At 46.2% G+C, this 17,169-nt stretch overlaps 1 protein-coding gene across 1 annotated transcript; it reads left to right on the top strand.

Moving 5' to 3' along the window:
- The first annotated feature begins 1,385 nt into the window (after positions 1–1,385).
- LOC309376008 (guanylate-binding protein 1-like) lies at positions 1,386–17,130 on the top strand. Its single transcript, XM_081922139.1, has 11 exons — positions 1,386–1,709; positions 3,761–3,994; positions 6,051–6,178; positions 7,644–7,753; positions 8,627–8,835; positions 10,508–10,741; positions 11,001–11,281; positions 13,156–13,368; positions 13,705–13,807; positions 14,233–14,426; positions 16,212–17,130. The coding sequence occupies exons 2-11, from the start codon at positions 3,790–3,792 to the stop codon at positions 16,347–16,349; spliced, it is 1,815 nt and encodes a 604-aa protein (XP_081778265.1). The 5' UTR covers positions 1,386–1,709; positions 3,761–3,789; the 3' UTR covers positions 16,350–17,130.
- The last annotated feature ends 39 nt before the right edge of the window (positions 17,131–17,169 follow it).

Below are 17,169 nucleotides of genomic sequence, written 5' to 3'. Positions count from 1 at the left end.
TAGTGTTATGAGAGAAGGAGAAATTATGCACACACTAGTGGGGACATTATAAAGGTGTATAAAAGATGCATAATTTTATACACTTTTAAAACCAGGATGCCCCAAGACTTGTAGAGCTTTTTTAGGAAGACCCCAAGGACTGATTTTTCAATGGACTTGCCTAACATCTAGGACAAAGCAATGGCCTTTGGAAATTCCCCCTGGACGTCGACTCTGCCTTTGAAATCCCAGTAATATTCAGGAAAATCTGGATGTATGGCAGCCTGCCTTTATAGTGTTTCCACTTACTTGCCTTTTTTATTGTTCTATTTTTTATTTAAAAAATAATTAAAGATTCTTGGTTTACAAAAGTATGTGCAATGTCTCTTTCTTCAAGTTGCATTTTCTACAGATCAGTTGCATTTGTTGTGAGACATTAGTGTTACATTAGGAAGTCAAGAGGGGAATGGTGAGTGGGGTGAGTGGGGTGGGGCCGCTTGACTTTTTTCTAAACTACAAAGACTCAAACATAATATTTTCTCGTAGGCTTTTATAGGGACCTTTGATCATGTTGCGTTTGCTTACATTGCATCACATTTGCCATTTTGCTGTCCAGCTGGGAGAAATTGTTTTGCAGCTTCTCAAAATCCCTGCTTCTTTTAGCAACCTCCAGAAGCATAGAACACCTGTCCTAAGATATCTGCATTGGCTCCCAGTACATTTCCAAGCACAATTCAGAGTGTTGGTGCTGACCTTTAAAGCCCTAAACGGCTTCCACCCTGTATACCTGAAGGAGCATCTCCACCCCCATCGTCCAGCCCGGACACAGAGGTCCAACTCCGAGGGCCTTCTGGCGGTTCCCTCACTGTGAGAAGTGAGGTTTCAGGGAACCAGGCAGAGGGCCTTCTCGGTAGTGGCACCCGCCCTATGGAAACCCTCCCAGCAGATGTCAAAAAGATAAATAATTATGTGACTTTTAAAAGACATCTGTAAGCAGCCCTGTTCAGGGAAGTTTTTAGGGTCTGATGCTACATTGTGTTACACTTCCCCCAGTCTAACATGGAGCATCTGGTTGTGAACTAGAAGTTTGGTGGTTCAAAGATTGTGGGAAGTATTTTTGCCTTGCAGGGGGTTGGACTAGATTACCCTTGGTGGCCCCTCCAACTCCACAAATCTATGAGTCTTTGATTCTATGGCTCATCATCACCACCACCACCTTGGAAATTGAGCCATGTCTCTTCTGCAGGCTTTCGTCTCAAACAGAGGTGTGTAATGCTTAGAGCCTTGAAGCAGAAGAAACAACCCGAATTACAGTTACTGAGGGCTGATTCATGAGCTGGGAGTCAGCGAATTACACAACTCAAGCCCGTTGTGTGCAGCGCAATCATCCCGCTTCTCCCAATCACCCCCCTTCCCCGCTTCCAAGGCTGCCAGAGTTGATCTGCTCAAAGGACAAAGGCAGTTTCCCTGAAAGGGAAAAGCGAAACTAGAAGTAGACATTTCTCATGCTGAAAGAAGGAAGATTCCAGGCAAGGAAACCCCCAGGAAGCACCCATCCCACCACCATAAAAAAGCCAGGGGGGAGTTCAGTGAAAGGAGAAGAGGTGTGCCCGGTTCCAGCAAGAGAAGAGCCACAGCAACTTATTGCCTTTGGCAGAAGTTCTGTCCACAAGCAGTGAGACTCAGCAGCAACCCAGATCATCAGCCGCTGCTCCCAGTAAATTAACTCCGTAAGTACCATTTTCCTTCCTCCTGTCCCTCCTGTTGGCTTGAGAGAGACAGGCATAAGCTTCGGAGGCCAGGGAAGCAGGGAAGCCTCAAAGCAGGGAAGGGACTGCTTGGATGAGTGCAAGGATGCCGGCCAGCTAGTAGTAATAATAATAATTTATTATTTATACCCCACCAATCTGGCTGAGTTTCCCTGGGTGGCTAGGGATGGAAGCATCGACCAATTTCAGCTCTCTCAGCTTCTCGTTCTTCCAGTCTTAAATTTGATTCTTTCCATTTCTGCAGCAATCTGCAATCCCCCTAAAATGTGCCACCGGAGGCAGCTGCCTCACTCTGCCTAATGGAAGGACCGGTGCTGTTTTTGTCTGCGGTCTGCTTGCTTGCTTTAGTGGTTGTGTTGTTTTTGCTGTTACAATATATTAGATCTTTATTGTCATAGTACACACATACATATTCTGGGATCTGCTTGGATGTTTCCGACCTTTTTTAAAATAATAATAAAAAATTAGTTCCCCAGATCTTACAGAAAAGAGTCTGAAGAAGCCACAGGCAGGCTTTATTAAGAATTCTCCTAATTTTCCCTCAGCTGATGACAGCCAGTTCATTGCTTGTCCCTGAGCTTGCCTTGCTCAGTAGGCAGAGAATACAGAGTAGAGAGAATTCAAACAAGGGAGGTTGGGATGGAACGGAGTTATCCTGGAAAAGGGCACTAGTGGCTGGCTGGCTGGCACTATAGAGCACACTGCACAGAGTTTTGTTGCAGTTTTCACTTGTGGGACTAGAGATTTCTCTGGAAGTTGATCTTCAAGCAATTAAGCAGTGGATCCAGACTTAGTTAGACTTAGAGCAGACCCATCAGATCAATGGGACAATCTCATTGCCTGCAATGGATCTGCACATCATAAAGAGAAAAACACATTTTCCCCCCTTAAGAATCCTGGGAGCTGTGGTTTATCCCTCACAGATCTACAATTCCCAGCACCTTTTACAAACTACAATTCCCAGGATTCTTGGGGGGGGGGGTTGCTTTACATATATGGGGCGTGCTCATCCCAAATGTGAACCCGACCCTTACACTATGCTCAGATTCATCAGCAGTGCATGTTTGGGCTACAACAAAGAGGCAAAGTTTCCAGATGCTTGGAATGTGTTTCCAGATGTGGAACAACAAAGAGGCAAAGTTTCCAGATGTGGCTTGGAACATAGAACCAAGTAAAGGGGAGGTGACCTTGGGCATAGTCTTGTTTGGTGCTGTGCCCTATAACTGACCAGGAACACTGACCACAGTGCTATCAAATCCATTAACTTGGGGTGCTTTCCAACTCTTAAGTTTCTATGAACTATGTAAACAGTTGCAGGGAAAGTCCAGCTCTTGATTTCAAAAGAGGAAATTATTTTAAAAACAATGGGGTTCTGGTAAAAAAAGAAAGGAGGAAGCTGAAACAAGAGCATTTCCAGAAACAGCTTGAAAGCAAAGCAGACAGTGAGTTTCATAATGCTTTTCTGAACACCCTTTAGCAGTGCAGAAATAACGTGGCCAGGCTATCCGTTTGTGCATCAAACTTGGATGTCTGCAAAAGGGGTGCCTATGTTTGAGAAGGTAAACCTGCACATGCCCTCTACACAGTTTTATATCTGTACTTTCTAGGGTCCTGATACCACGGAGCACCTGAAACCTTTGTCGATGTGCAGGACTGTTCTAAAAAGGGATAAAACATGATAGGGTTGATTCATAGAGGGTTGACGTGGACCTTAAAAAAGGAAATAGCTAGTGCCATCAATACAGGCCCTTAGTAGCCAGAATAGCAGTGAAATAGGCCATCTACTCTTAGGAAAGCTGAGCAGCTATTCTGCTGAGTTTAAAAAAGCCAGATTTTCTGAACATTGTGGGGTGTGTGTGGATATGTATCTTGTATTGTTATAACTCTACACTTGTAAAAATCAAATAAAAATTATTTCAAAAAAGAGAGAGAGAAGTACCTGGGTTTTTCTTTTCACTAGCAATATACTGAGGGCAGAACCTAATAGTGCAGTACTTTACTTTTTCTCCCAGGAGGTTCTTTGTCCTGATCCGTCCCTCTCATGGACTCTCCGCGGCCTCAGTCAGTGAACATGGAAGAGCCAATGTGCCTGATCGAGAACAACCCCAATGAACAGCTGCGGGTCAACCAGGAAGCCCTGAAGATCTTGCAGAGCATCCAGCAACCAGTGGTTGTGGTGGCCATCGTAGGACTGTACCGCACTGGCAAGTCCTACCTCATGAACAAGCTGGCAGGAAAGAAGAAAGGTGAGTCTGCAGGAAGAATCTGCTCTGTGTTCCTGAGTAGAGACTGGGGTGCTGAATGGGAACATTCACACCACGCCAGAGTTCCCTGAGAAGAGGGATTGATTGGAGGGGAATAAGGAGGCCTCCTCTCAGCTCCCTTAACAAACTACAGGTCCCAGTTTGCTTTGGGGAAAGCCATGACTGGCATCATAGCAGTTCAAGCATAGAGTGTGAATGTGGTCGATGAGAAGGGGGCAGTTATAGTACGAAGTCCCTTAATAATGGGTTGTACCAAACTAAGTGCTCAGAGTTATGGATGGATCGATGGATCTCTCTCTTTCAGTTCTCGCAATTTCTCATCTCTCCAGTCTAAAATTCAGTTCCCTATATTTCTGCAGCAATTTGCAAGTAAGTAAATCAAATCAAATCCCCATCAGCTTTTCTCCTAATAAAAGGTTTTCAAGGGTCTCGGAAGCTGAACGTTTCGGTTTTCGAACGCCGAAAACTCAGAAGTAAATGATTCTGTTTTTGAACGTGCCTCAGAAGTTGAACTTCTGACGCGGCTTCCTGTTTGAGTTTTCCATACGTTTTGAGGCTTCCATATTGAGTTTTTGGTTTTCGAACATTTCGGAACGTTTCCGGTCTTCCGGAATGGATTACGTTCAGAAACCGAGGAACCACTGTAAAGACCTTTTTGTATGGAATTTTGCCCAACATTTTTGGAAAGCTGTTATTTTCACTAAAATATGCATTGCCATGCACAATTTACCCTAATTTATGGATTTTTGTGCACATTGCTCTGCTGGACAGCTACGTTTCAAAACCTGGAGAAGTGTGGATTTCAGAGGATGGCTGGGTTTTCAGTAAACACATTGTTTTGTAAAGCATGGATATGGTTGGTTTGCCTTTGCAAGCGAACTTAACTGAACTTTTCCCCCATCCTCATTCAGAACAGACGCAGTGAAATTCATGAGGTTAGTCATGCCCAGTAACTTCATTGGGTCCACTTTGAGTTGGGCTAGCAGTGCATACACATCATATCCCTGTCTCAAGTGCATGTGCAAAACTGTTCTAAAGAGGCTAAAATAGAGCTGACCTGTAGAGGGTCAATGTGGACCTTAAAAAAGGAAATAGCAAGAGGCCAGAACAGTAGTACAACAGGCCATCTGCTCTTCAGCTACTTGCTGGCTATAGGTTTTTGGTCTGCGTTCCCTGCAAATGGAAATCCTTCATTCACTCCTTCTGATCTTTTGAACCTGTTCCATCCTGCCTTCAGTGCTGGAGCAGTCATCTAACCCACTTTATGGGCAATTAAGTGGCTGACAAGAGCCCCAAGGTTCCTTTTACAACCAGGCTACTGCTGCAGTTTGTAGTTATGGTGTTTCTTTGCATGTGCAGGGGATATAACAACAAGAACAACTAATTTATTACTTATACCCCACTTATCTGGCCAGGCCTCCCCAGTCACTCTGGGCAGCTCCGAAAAGAATATTAAAAACACGATAAAACATCAAACATTAAAAACTTCCCTAAACAGGGCTGCCTTCTGAGGTCTTCTAAAAGTCAGTTGTTTATTTCCTTGACATCTGATGGGAGGGCGTTCCACAGGGTGGGTGCCACTACCGAGAAGGCCCTCTGCCTGGTTCCCTGTAACCTTCCTTCCTGCAGGGAGGGAACCGCCAGAAGGCCCTCAAAGCTGGACCTCAGTGTCCGGGCTGAACAATTGGGGTAGAGACACTCCTTCAGGTATACTGGGCTATTCCTTTCATGCTGGCTTGGAAAAGAACATAAGTCTTTGGCCAAGCCCCTAGAAGATAAGGTGTACACCCACCTGGTGCCATGCAGATGTTTTTGACTACAACTCTGGATTAGGCTGATGGAAGTTGTGGTCCAAAGCATCTTCACCGAGTTGGTGATGGATGCTCCATAGGTGCCTACTTGTTTGCAAAGGGTGGAAGCCCTTCATTTTAAGAATTGGATTGAGTACTATTGAGAGTTGAAGAACAACACCTCCGCCCACAACAAACACACAGGTGACCCCCTAATATCTGATCTCCTTCCCCTTTGTACCCTACAGGCTTCTCTCTGGGTGCCACCATACAAGCAGAGACCATGGGCATCTGGATGTGGTGCCTTCCTCACCCTGAAAATCCTGGCCACACCTTGGTGCTTTTGGACACGGAAGGACTGGGTGATGTGGAGAAGGTAGGCTGGAGGACAGGGCTGGAGCCAGTGTGATGCAGTGGATAGGGCGTTGGGCTGAGACTTGGGAAGCCAGGGTTTGAATCCCCACTCAGCCACAAAGCTTGCTGGGTAGCCTTGGGCCAGTCACTGCCTTTCAGCCTAATCTACCTCACAGGGTTGTTGTGGGGAGAAATGTGTCACACTTAATGAGATCCCCGTGACATCCTAGGTCCCAGGCTTTGGCCTTGAAATCTCAGGCTCCTGAGCTGGCAGTCCTAAGACCTAGGCTAATCTGGAACACTCCCAAAGCTTTTGGATGTGAAGTGGCTGGGCGATGTGCAAACATCTGGAAGTAGGGAGTTGATGCCTTGAAGAGTTTTCTTTTTTAAAATGATAATAATTTTTTAATTCATTTTTAGCTTTAACAATTAGCATCACAAATAAATCATAATCATATACATATAGGATTCTCTGAATCCCTGGACTTCCCTCCACTTCTCCACGGTTTCCATAGTTATTCTTTTTCTACTGTATCAAATAATGTTCTCCGTATTTTCTTTAACCTCACTTCTCACCATAGTTCTCATTACACTGCAAGTGTTTTTTTTTAACCCTGCCAGTGTTTTAAATTGTTTACAGTGATATTTTAAATAACTTATAAATTTTCTCCATTCTTTATCAAATTTGTTATCCTCTTGAACTCTGATCTTCTCGGTCATTTTTGCCATTTCGACATAGTCCATCATTTTTGTCAGCCATTCTTCTCTTGTAGGTACTTCGTCTTCCTTCCATCTTTGGGATAATAACATCCACACAGCTGTTGTAGTGCACATAAACAGTCTTTTCTGCTCCTTTGGTATATCCGGACCTAGAATTCCTAATATAAAAGGTTTTTCTGTTTTTTTCACGAAAGTTATTTTAATCATTTTTTTCAACTCATTATAAATCATTTGCCTAGGACGGTTTTCTACAGAGTCCTTACGTACAACAGGAAAACTAGACTAAGCGCAGCCCCAGAGCTCTTGAAATTCACCACAGTCTGAGGCAGTGGGAACAGAAAATACCCACCAAAGCAGTGTCTCTAACTCTAGCGAGTGCAACAACTCTAGATTGCTGACATCAGGAAGGCACCATCATTGTACTCTTTCCTGCAAGAAATTAAAACTTTTTTTTAGGTAAACCTAGCATAGATGTTGATATGCGTTTAATCTCTCTTGCTGTAGATTTCTTTTAATTAAAAAATTTGCATTGCTGGGGGTTGGGCTAGATGACCCCTGGGGTACCCTCCAACTCTACAATTCTGTGATTCTATGTTTTCCATTGCTTTTAGCTTTTTTATTGCTTTTTTTACAAATTTATTGCAAACATCTTACAGACTTTGATGCAATCGAGCGGTCTATAAATGGCATCAGATGCAAATAAATAAATCAGGTGCAAGCCCAGTGTGCGAGGGTTTCGTGCTAATTATTCTTCTCCCTCCCTACAGAGCAACATCGAGAACGACGCGTGGATCTTTGCCTTGTCCATTCTGCTGAGCAGCACCTTGGTCTACAACAGCATGGGTATCATTGACCAGTTTGCCTTGGAAAAACTGCAGTATCCTTCCATGAAAAATCCATTTCGCCTCCAGCTCCCTGATTTGCAGCCAGAGTAGATGGGGCAGGGACTTTGGTTTGCGTGGTGTCTCCATGAACATTATGGGATCTTCCCCATGGACTTCTTTGCAGGATACTAGATGGCGCTCGCAAGCCTGCAGTACCACAGTTCCCTTTGGACTCTTGTGTTTGTTAGGAAAACATTCTTTAAGAAACAGATAAAAGTTCCTGGAAGTTTTAAAGAGGGTCCCAGAATTTTCTTTAGTGTGTAGGAGTGGCACTCTAGGCTTGATTGGTGTCAGCTGGAGGTGCAAATAAATAAATAATAATAATAATAATAATAATAATAATAATAATAATAATAAAATTTATTTATACCCCGCCCTCCCCAATAAAGGGAGGAAGCTGCAGGTTGCAACTTCCACACGAGGAAAGCACACACACACACTGTCAGCACGCACACTGACCACAAGGTTGGAAGTAAGACTATGTGCTGCTGATATTATGAGTTTTTGCTGGGTCAGGATTGTTAATTACTGGACTGAGATTATACCGTGCAGGAGAGATAAAGAAGGAATGTAAATAGCTTGTATATAATAGTAACAGAAATGCTTGTGCAATCAGTCAAGCAACAAAGAAGCTCTTGACTGTCAATTTGAGTATGACTCCTGTTCTTGTCCTCTGCCTCCGGGGAAAACTCTGCTACAAACAGTAAGAAGTGGTTTGACCGAGGTGCCACCACACAAGCAGAAAAGCGCAGCAGAAGTGTGTGGGCGGTAGCCTCTAATAGTGTTACCTAAGTTATTTAACTGAGAGATTATTGCCCCAGGAGGGGACAAGAGTCATCTCCATACATTCCTTAGTGTAATCGCAGGTATGTGACAGAGCTGACTAAGCGAATCAAGGTAAAAGCTACAGCCACAAAGACCTCTGAGGATGGAGAGGAGGAGAGCAGTGACGACTTTCTCAGGTTCTTCCCAGCCTTCGTTTGGGCTGTGCGTGATTTCACGCTGCAGCTGAAGCTGAACGGATGCCCCATCTCTTCCGACGCATATCTGGAGAACGCCTTGAGGAGGAAGAAAGGTACGGCAAAGAGGGCTGATGGGATCCCACCCAGGTGTAGGGTTGGGTTTTGCGTCACCGATCTGAAGCTGTGGCAGGGACTGACTCTATCAGGGGTTACCTTTATCCTTCAAGGGGCTGCATTCCCTTCTGAGGAACCTTACGGGGGCCACAGGCAAGAGGAAGATGGAGTAACACCTGTAGAATTGACCTTAGTATAGCAGATCAGCATATTCCTCACCCAGGCAAGCAAAAAGCCTTATCAGAGTTCAGGGACACAGTTCAGTCAGGCAAAAACTCTCAAGGAGGCTGCAAGGCAAAGCCATTGAGGTCTGTAGCCTGAAGAGAAGGGGTGTGGACTGGGGAGAGTCCTGATGGCCACCCAGAGAGACCTGCAGGGCTGCCTTTGGCCCACAGGCCTGAGATTCCCCATCCCTGAATGACATTCCTGTTAGCTTTTTATAACATCCGTGTCAGTGGGAAGTCCAAATTCTATAGACAATGATGAAAAATGGGAGAGAGTCTTTCTGTGAAATGGGGCCATTGAACATAAGAATCCCAAAAAAGCCCTGCTGGCAGGCAAGAACTGTATACGTATATGGTTCCCAATTCTGTCATTTTACTCCACAATTTTCTGGGTCAATGGGGTTGTAAACAGATGTTTGTTTCTGGAAGCAATTAACGTGGAAATGAGTGCTAAACCTCCTCTATATTCTGCTAGATTTCTGGAGGTAATAATAATAATCATAATAATAATTAGTATTAGTATTATTTTCCCAGCCACTCTGTGCAGCTCCAAACAGAATATTAAAAACACAATAAAACATCAAACATTAAAAACTTCCCTAAACAGAGCTGCCTTCAGGTGTTTTCTAAAAGTCAGATAGTTGTTTATTTCCTTAACATCTGGTGGGAGGGCGTTCCACAGGGCGGGTGCTACTACCAATAAGTCCTTCTGCCTAGTTCCCTGTAACCTCACTTCCCTCAGAGAGGGAACCGCCAGATGGCCCTCAGAGCTGAACCTCAGTGTCCAGGCTGAATGATGGGGGTGGAGACACTCCTTCAGGTATACAGGGCCAAGGCCATTTAGGGCTTTAAAGGTCAGCGGCAACACTTTGAATTGTGCTCGGAAACATACTGGGAGCCAATGTAGGTCTTTCAGGACCAGTGTTATATGGTCTCGGCAACCACTCCCAGTCAACAGTCTGGCTGTCGCATTCTGGATTAGTTGTAGTTTCCGGGTCACCTTCAAAGGTAGCCCCACATAGAGCACATTGAGGTGGCTTTTACATTGTATGAAAGCTCAAATATAATGCAGATACATGAGGGAAACAAACTGAACTGCTGATGTGGTCTTTCAGGACTACATCACTTAGGATTGCATATGGGGGACTGTTTAGTTGAAAGCACATCCTTGACAGAATCTGCTGGCATAACGAACAGGAAAACAGGATGAGCTAGAATTTTCCTCCCTGTTTCATCAGCTTTCTGCAGGTGGGAGGATTTTGGCATAGGGGTGTTTTCACCAAAGCCATTACAAATGCACATTCCAAAATGCTGTTGACGTGAAGGATTGCACCGCTTGGCCAGCTGAATTTGATCTGAGGCAAGCATGACGCCTGAAGCAAAGATGGAATGCAGCAGCCCAGAAAGACTGGTGGCTTTGAACTTTCTTGCAATTCTCCCTCTCCAGGACAACCTGAGAAGCTGGATCTTGCCAAGAAATGCATACGCCAATACTTCCCCAGCCGCAAGTGCTTTGTCTTTGACCGCCCAGCCGGAAGCCGAGACTTATCAGAACTGGACGACCTCTCTGAAAAGATGCTAAGCCCCAACTTTGTGGTGCAAGCGCACCGCTTCCGCCAGCACATATATGAGAGTGCTCAGCCCAAAACGATCGAAGGAGGACACCTGGTGACCGGGACATGTGAGTAGAAGGGAAGGGACCAGAAAAAAATGGATGTGTTAGCAAAGTCACTTAAGTAACACAGACGGAGTCCAGAGGGAGAAAAGGAATCGTCGTAACACTTCACAGGAGAGAGGGGAAAGTCCCATTGCGCAAGTGGAAATCCCTGACAGATACCCACAACTTAATATAATTGAAATAGGAATACAGCATGTCTCACCAAGGAAATCCAACTAGCTAGCTAAAATAAATAAACTGGCTTTCTTCCCTCCCTTTGCAGTGCTGGGGCACCTGGCGGTGACCTACGTGGATACAATCTCCAGTGGCTCCATACCCTGCATAGAGAACGCAGTGGTAGCCTTGGCGCAGATTGAGAACACAGCTGCTGTGCATGATGCCATTACATACTATGAAGGAGAGATAGAGAAACATTTGAAGCTGCCCACCGAGACTATCGAGGAGCTGCTGAAAGTGCACGCCCAGTACGAGAAGGAGGCTATTAAAGTGTTCTTGGCTCGGGCCTTCAAGGATGACGATCACGACTATCAGAAAGAACTTGGGGTATGACTCACCAGTGGGCATGAGATATGGGGCTCTCCATATCTGATATGGGAAAAACTAGAAGGATTTTGTGTTGGATGGAAAGTTGGGTACTCAGAAATGGGAGGTTCCTTTCTATGGGGCAATGTATTCATTCCTGTCCTAGTTCAGAGACTGAGTAGCCAAGATGTCAAGAGATGAGATCCGGCTCCTTAGCAAGGTTGTGTTCTTGACCGTTGATTGGATGCCATTGGAGCTAGCTGAGTTGAACTAAGATGCCCCCAGGAAACCGGAACATCTGGCAACCACTTAGTTTTGTTGGGATGAAAAAGTGACCCTGTTCCCAAGGGAGGTGTCTAGAATGAGGAACTAACTGTGGGAGGACCAGTTTGAGGAGGACAGAGGGTAGTAGATGAGCCACCTTTTTCAGGTAAAGTAGACTTGCAGGAGGTCCTGTTATTTGAGGCCTTTTCCGCACTTACTGTTTGCCCTGCTCTTTCTGAGCTTCCCCACTCAAGCAAGTGGCCGTTCCTATATGGGGAAAACTGAAGAGGATTTGTTGTTGGAAGGGAAGTTTGAGACTCAAAAGTGTTTCTTTCCTTTTCCATGGAGGGTAGCAGGTTGATGCTTGCCCTGGTTCAGGGACTGACTGGCCAGGATGTCGAGGAATGAGACCTGGATTCTTGGCATGTGTCATGAATACACCAGCTCCCAGGGAAGAAGTGCAGACAGAGGGAGAGGAAAAGAGAGGGTTAAATACAGAGCAATCAGCACCCAACCCTCAGGAGTGTCAAATGTAAACAAAGCTGAGGGAAGATCAAATGACAGGGACACAGGACAGGAGCAGGGAGGAGAGCGGGAGAATTCACAGAAGTCTGGAAATGAGGAAGAGTAGAGAGTTGACCCCATTAGGACTCCAGAATCGCCTTCCTCACAAGAAGAGGGTAGGCTGCTTTTGGTTTCAAAGGAAGCAAAACCCCTAGTGGGAACATCGCCAGTGATGGACGGCAGGCAGATGTTGCTGCTTTGTGAACCTCTGTTGCTTTTCTTGTAATAAATCTTCTTGGAAATCGTGGTTTCCAAGACTCCCTGACAGCATGGTTGTGTTGGCCATAGATTGGGTTTGGTTGGAGCCCGTTGAGTTGAATTGCCCCTAGGAAGGCAGGGCATCCAGCAGCCGCTTGGTTGTGCAGGGACAAGAAGTTGATCCTGTTCCCAGGGAGGTGTTTCGAGTAAGCAACTAATTGTGGGAGTACCATTTTTTGGAGTGGAACAGAAGTTTGTGGACCAGCTGTTCTCTTCTTCAGGCAAAGTGGACTAGCAGCTGTCCAGTTATCCAAGTCCACTAGTCCTTCCATTTATTTCTTCTCCCTCTCAGTTGGCAAATGGGAAGCCAACTAATGACAACCAGATTTGGTTCTGGGGTTCCCAGTTGTTGATCTTCTCACATCAAGGGCACCTCAGTCACCCCCCTGGGTCTCCAAATGTGCTTTTTGCACTCACCCACCCACCTGGTTTTATACACAAATGGACGAGAAGGTTGAATTAGGGGCCCTCCAGCCTCTTACTCCGAATAAGTTAATCTTACATTGCATGTTTGGGTTACATCCTGCTTGCATTTGTTGACGTTGCTGGGAGGGGTGGCCCAATGAAATTTTGTGGTTTCCTGCAGACTTTCCGTTTGACACAATGAAGCTTTTGACTCTGGTGATCCCATTGTTTTCCTTTTCCTTTGGCCTTCTGCCTGGGAAAAGAGTGAACCGTGCCAACAGATTTGTCCCTGTTTTTAGGATGCTTAGCGTTTCCAGCCTTCATGGAATGGGGAATATAGGACCATCCTCTACTGCTGAGCATCTGTTCCCATCTGACGCTATCTGTTTCTTGCCCAACCCCAGGAGCGGCTGCAATCCAAACTTTCTGAGTTGTGTTCTCGCAATGAGCAGGCATCGTTGGATCGTTGCCAGGCGGTGCTCCTGGAGCTATTCCAGGACCTGGAAGAGAAGTTCAGCAAGGGGATCTACTCTGTGGCTGGTGGTTACCTGAAGTCCCTGGATCACCAGAAGGAAAAATTGGAACAGTATCACCTGCTGCCTGGGAAAGGGATCATGGTGAGTCAGACTCAAGGGGAAATTGGGGGGGGGGGGGATGGCAAGGGCCAGAAGGATACCCCTAAGAAAAATAACTCCCCCTTTAGCAGCCTCAGAATGTTATTATTAGTTATATAATGCCAGATATGTACACAGGGCACAAAGTGATAATGTAAGACCCCATTCGTGCAAGGATTATCACTGGCAGAATGGGGCTCAGTCACTCCCTTTTCCTTCCCCTGCATCTCCCTAAATCTAGGGGTCCCTCTGACCCTTCGCAGTAAATTTGGGGAGAGTGTGGGGTGTGTAGAGGGGGGAGTTGAATAGAAACAAACAAACGACTTCAATCTCTCTCAGGCTTCCAAGGCCCTGGAAGAATTCCTGAAATCCAAGGAGGCAGCAGCACAGTCCATTCTGCAGGCTGACCGGACCCTCACAGAAAAAGAGAAGGAGCTTGAAGGTGAATCTGTTCAGGGACAGCTTGTTACGACTCGCAGACACTTTGGCTGCTTCCACACTGGCCATTTAATGTGGAATCGCCACTTTTTGCTCACACCCTTTTTGTGAGATCTCTGCAGGTGGTCGCGAAGAAAACATCCCCCTCTCATGCCTTTGTGGTTTATCTTCAGTTCTTTTCTGTCCTGCCCCCCCCCACGCAAAAAGATAAGAAAATCTACATTTTTAAAGCTCAGAAGAAGAGCTGTGTCATTTCCTATCCCCATGTAATGAATGTGGGGTGCCCCTGCAGGGCAGATTCATGAAATCTCGTCTGGAGTCCTCCCAGTAGATGGTGACAGGAGGTAGACTAGAATAAATCCGCAGCTTCTTTCGGAAATTGAAAAAAAAATACCAGCATGAACTCACTGCTTGTCTCTTTCTGTGCAGTGGAGCGAGTCCGGGCCGAGGCTTCTGCACGAGAAGCTAAGCTGCATGAACAAATGAAAGAGGAGGCCATCAAGATGGCCCGGGAGAAAGAGCGGAGTTATAAGGAGCATGAAGCACAGTTAATGGCCAAGATGGAAGAAGACAGGAAGAAGATGCAGGCTGAGCACGAGATGGTGATGAACAGGAAGCTTGAGGTAATAGAACAGCGCCCTCTATGGGCAGCCTTGGTCATCTACACCAGAGGTGGGGATACTTAGGGCTTGGGGGACAGGTCATAGCTGTCAACTGTCCCTTATTTGGCGGGAAACTCCCTTATCCCAGCGCTGTTCCCTGCTGCTGTCCCGGATGGATGATATCCCGTAAATTCCCCGGGTTTCAAAGGAAGCAGCTCCTTTCCCTCCCTCCCTGCCGGCCATAGAGGAGGGAGGCTCCAACTGTGTTGCTTGACTGCATTGCTCACACAATAAGGAGTTTAAGAACGACTGGGGGGGGGTGGAGCTTGCATGCCTTGTGCCGTTCAAATCGGCTGCGTTGCCTGTGGACTCGCCTTTGCTCAGCGCTTCCCAGCAGAGAGGTGACAGTGGTTTTCCTTGCTGCATCCCTTTGCTGGGTTGCTGCGCTGTGGGAACCACCACTTGAGGCTTCGTTTGGCTGCTGGCTGGGCTTTCTGCCTTTGGCTCGGAGGGGCTCAGAAGTTGAACATACCTGTGCTCGGAATCGGATGGATATGTTATCCATATGTTAATTTACACGGAAAGCACCACATTTAGGAATAACAGCTGCAGTAGAAATACAATACATTGTACTCCAGTGAGGAAGGCAGTGACCGGGGATCTGCGTGGTTGCCTAGTCTGCTGCCTAGGTAAGGCTGGGCTATGTATCGATACATCGTCCCATGTAGGTTTGTAGACCATACCGTGAGAACCTTTTCAAAACGAATGAGCTGGCAATTTATTTCTGAAGCACAGCCTCCAAAACTCCAGGGGGCGGTATAATGGTGAGTCGTCTGACAGCTGGCTGGCTGCCGTCCCTTTCGGCTCCCTTTCCCCTCCGATGGCAGAATAGTCCCACTCCCAGCCTCAGTACCTCCCTGCAGCTGTGATATCTCTACCCAATGTAGGAATCGTGGCTGGGCTGCTTCTTCTTTCTCCTTCTCTCTGTCCAGGGAGAAATGGAAGGAGTTTGCCCTTCAAAGGCAAGGGCTCACCTTCCTCTGAGAGGAGGGATCCGCATTGCACATGGTACATAGCAAATAATAAATAAATAAGTAAATATTTATACCCTGCCCATCTGGCTGAGTTTCCCCAGCCACTCTGGGTGGCTCCCAACAGATTATTATTATTATTAGTGATAAAACATCAAACATTAAAAACTTCCCTAAACAGGGCTGCCTTCTGAGGTCTTCTAAAACTCAGATAGTTGTTTATTTCCTTGACATCTGATGGGAGGGCGTTCCACAGGGTGGGTGCCACTAACAAGAAGGCCCTCTGCCTGGTTCCCTGTAACCTCACTTCTCACTGTGAGGAAACTGCCAGAAGGCCCTTGGAGGTGGACCTCAGTGTCTGGGCTGAACAAAGGGGGTGGAGATGCTCCTTCAGGTATACCTGCTAATCTCCATGACCGCTCTTTCGCCTAATCTTCGCCCTTCCATTATATAGTTCCATGTTTCAGACATTGTGATATATCACTATACAGTATCTTAGTGTTTAGCTGGGGATACCTTGCGATGTCGAAAACCAGATATCTCCCAGCCCTACAGCCCAGGTGTTGCTGATGAGCCTCTGCTCTCCCTTCTTAGGGTTCTTTATCTTCCCAATGGATTTGCACTGGGCAGCCTTTAAACGGAGGACTATCCTCTATATAGCATAGCACACACGGGCACTCTAGACAGCCCTGTGCCCTTTTATTCATTCCTCCCATTCTGGCTGCTTTGTGAGGAACTGGGGCTGACTTCTGTCTTCATCCTTGCCACTCCTTAGGAGCAGAGGCGCCTTCAGAAGGAAGGGTTTGAGCAGGAAGTCGCAAAGCTTCAACTTCAGATCCAGGCACTGCAGAAGACGGCGGAGATGCAGAGAAATAGTGTTTGCTCCCGGCATCGTCGTTGTGTAATTCAATGAAAACAGCATCCCTGGAAGTGTCGGTGGGTTGAATAAAGGTGTCTAGATTGGCCTCAGGACTGTGGATGGGAGTGCAGTTAGGAAGCCAAGGGATGAACAGAGATCTACCTTATGTTACCATTTAGCTGGTGTTTGCAGTCTGTTTGCGCACAAAGGAACCCCAACTCTGCCTTTTTAAGACACAGTCTATTTCTAAGGGGTCATCTGCACTTCCACTTGATCTGTGCCTATAAAGCACAGGTCTGAGTGGTTTTCCATTTGCCCCACTCCTTTCCCAAGGAAAACCTGCTCTTTAGTTCTCAATCGAAGCAAACAACAAACCCGAATTGCTGTTTGCACCGATCGAGCACTAAAGAGCAGTTTCCCCTGCCCCCAGGACAAGGGGAAGTGTGGATAAGCCCTAACAAAAGAGCAACATGAAACAGACTGTGACATGAAGACTCGGTCTTGGGCCAGTCACTGTCTCTCTGCCTAACCCATGAGCGTAGCCAGGATTTTTGCTGGGGGGGGGCAGGATCAGCTAGTTAAGTATTTCTATTGTTTTACTTGTTCTAGGGTGGGGGGCAGCTGCCTCCTGCCCCCCCCCACGGCTATGCCCAAGGCCTAACCTACCTCACAGGGTTCTCATGAAGATTAAATCTGTATGCTACCTTGAAGGAAAAGTGGGAAATTAATGCAATATATATTATCAGCTATTTTTAAAAAATAAATGCATATTTTTCAGTGAAGTTGTACAGTTGAAAAAAGGAAGAAATCAATAAAGTACAATTAAACAAAAAGAGATATCACATTGTTTTTCCTGTGGAGTAAGATATGGGGA

The sequence above is a fragment of the Podarcis melisellensis genome, assembly GCF_964234715.1.
Source record: "Podarcis melisellensis genome assembly, chromosome: 8".
Classification (NCBI taxonomy): Eukaryota; Metazoa; Chordata; class Lepidosauria; order Squamata; family Lacertidae; genus Podarcis; species Podarcis melisellensis.
Note: the sequence above shows the minus strand (reverse complement) of the source record. Positions and strands in the feature narration are given on the sequence as shown.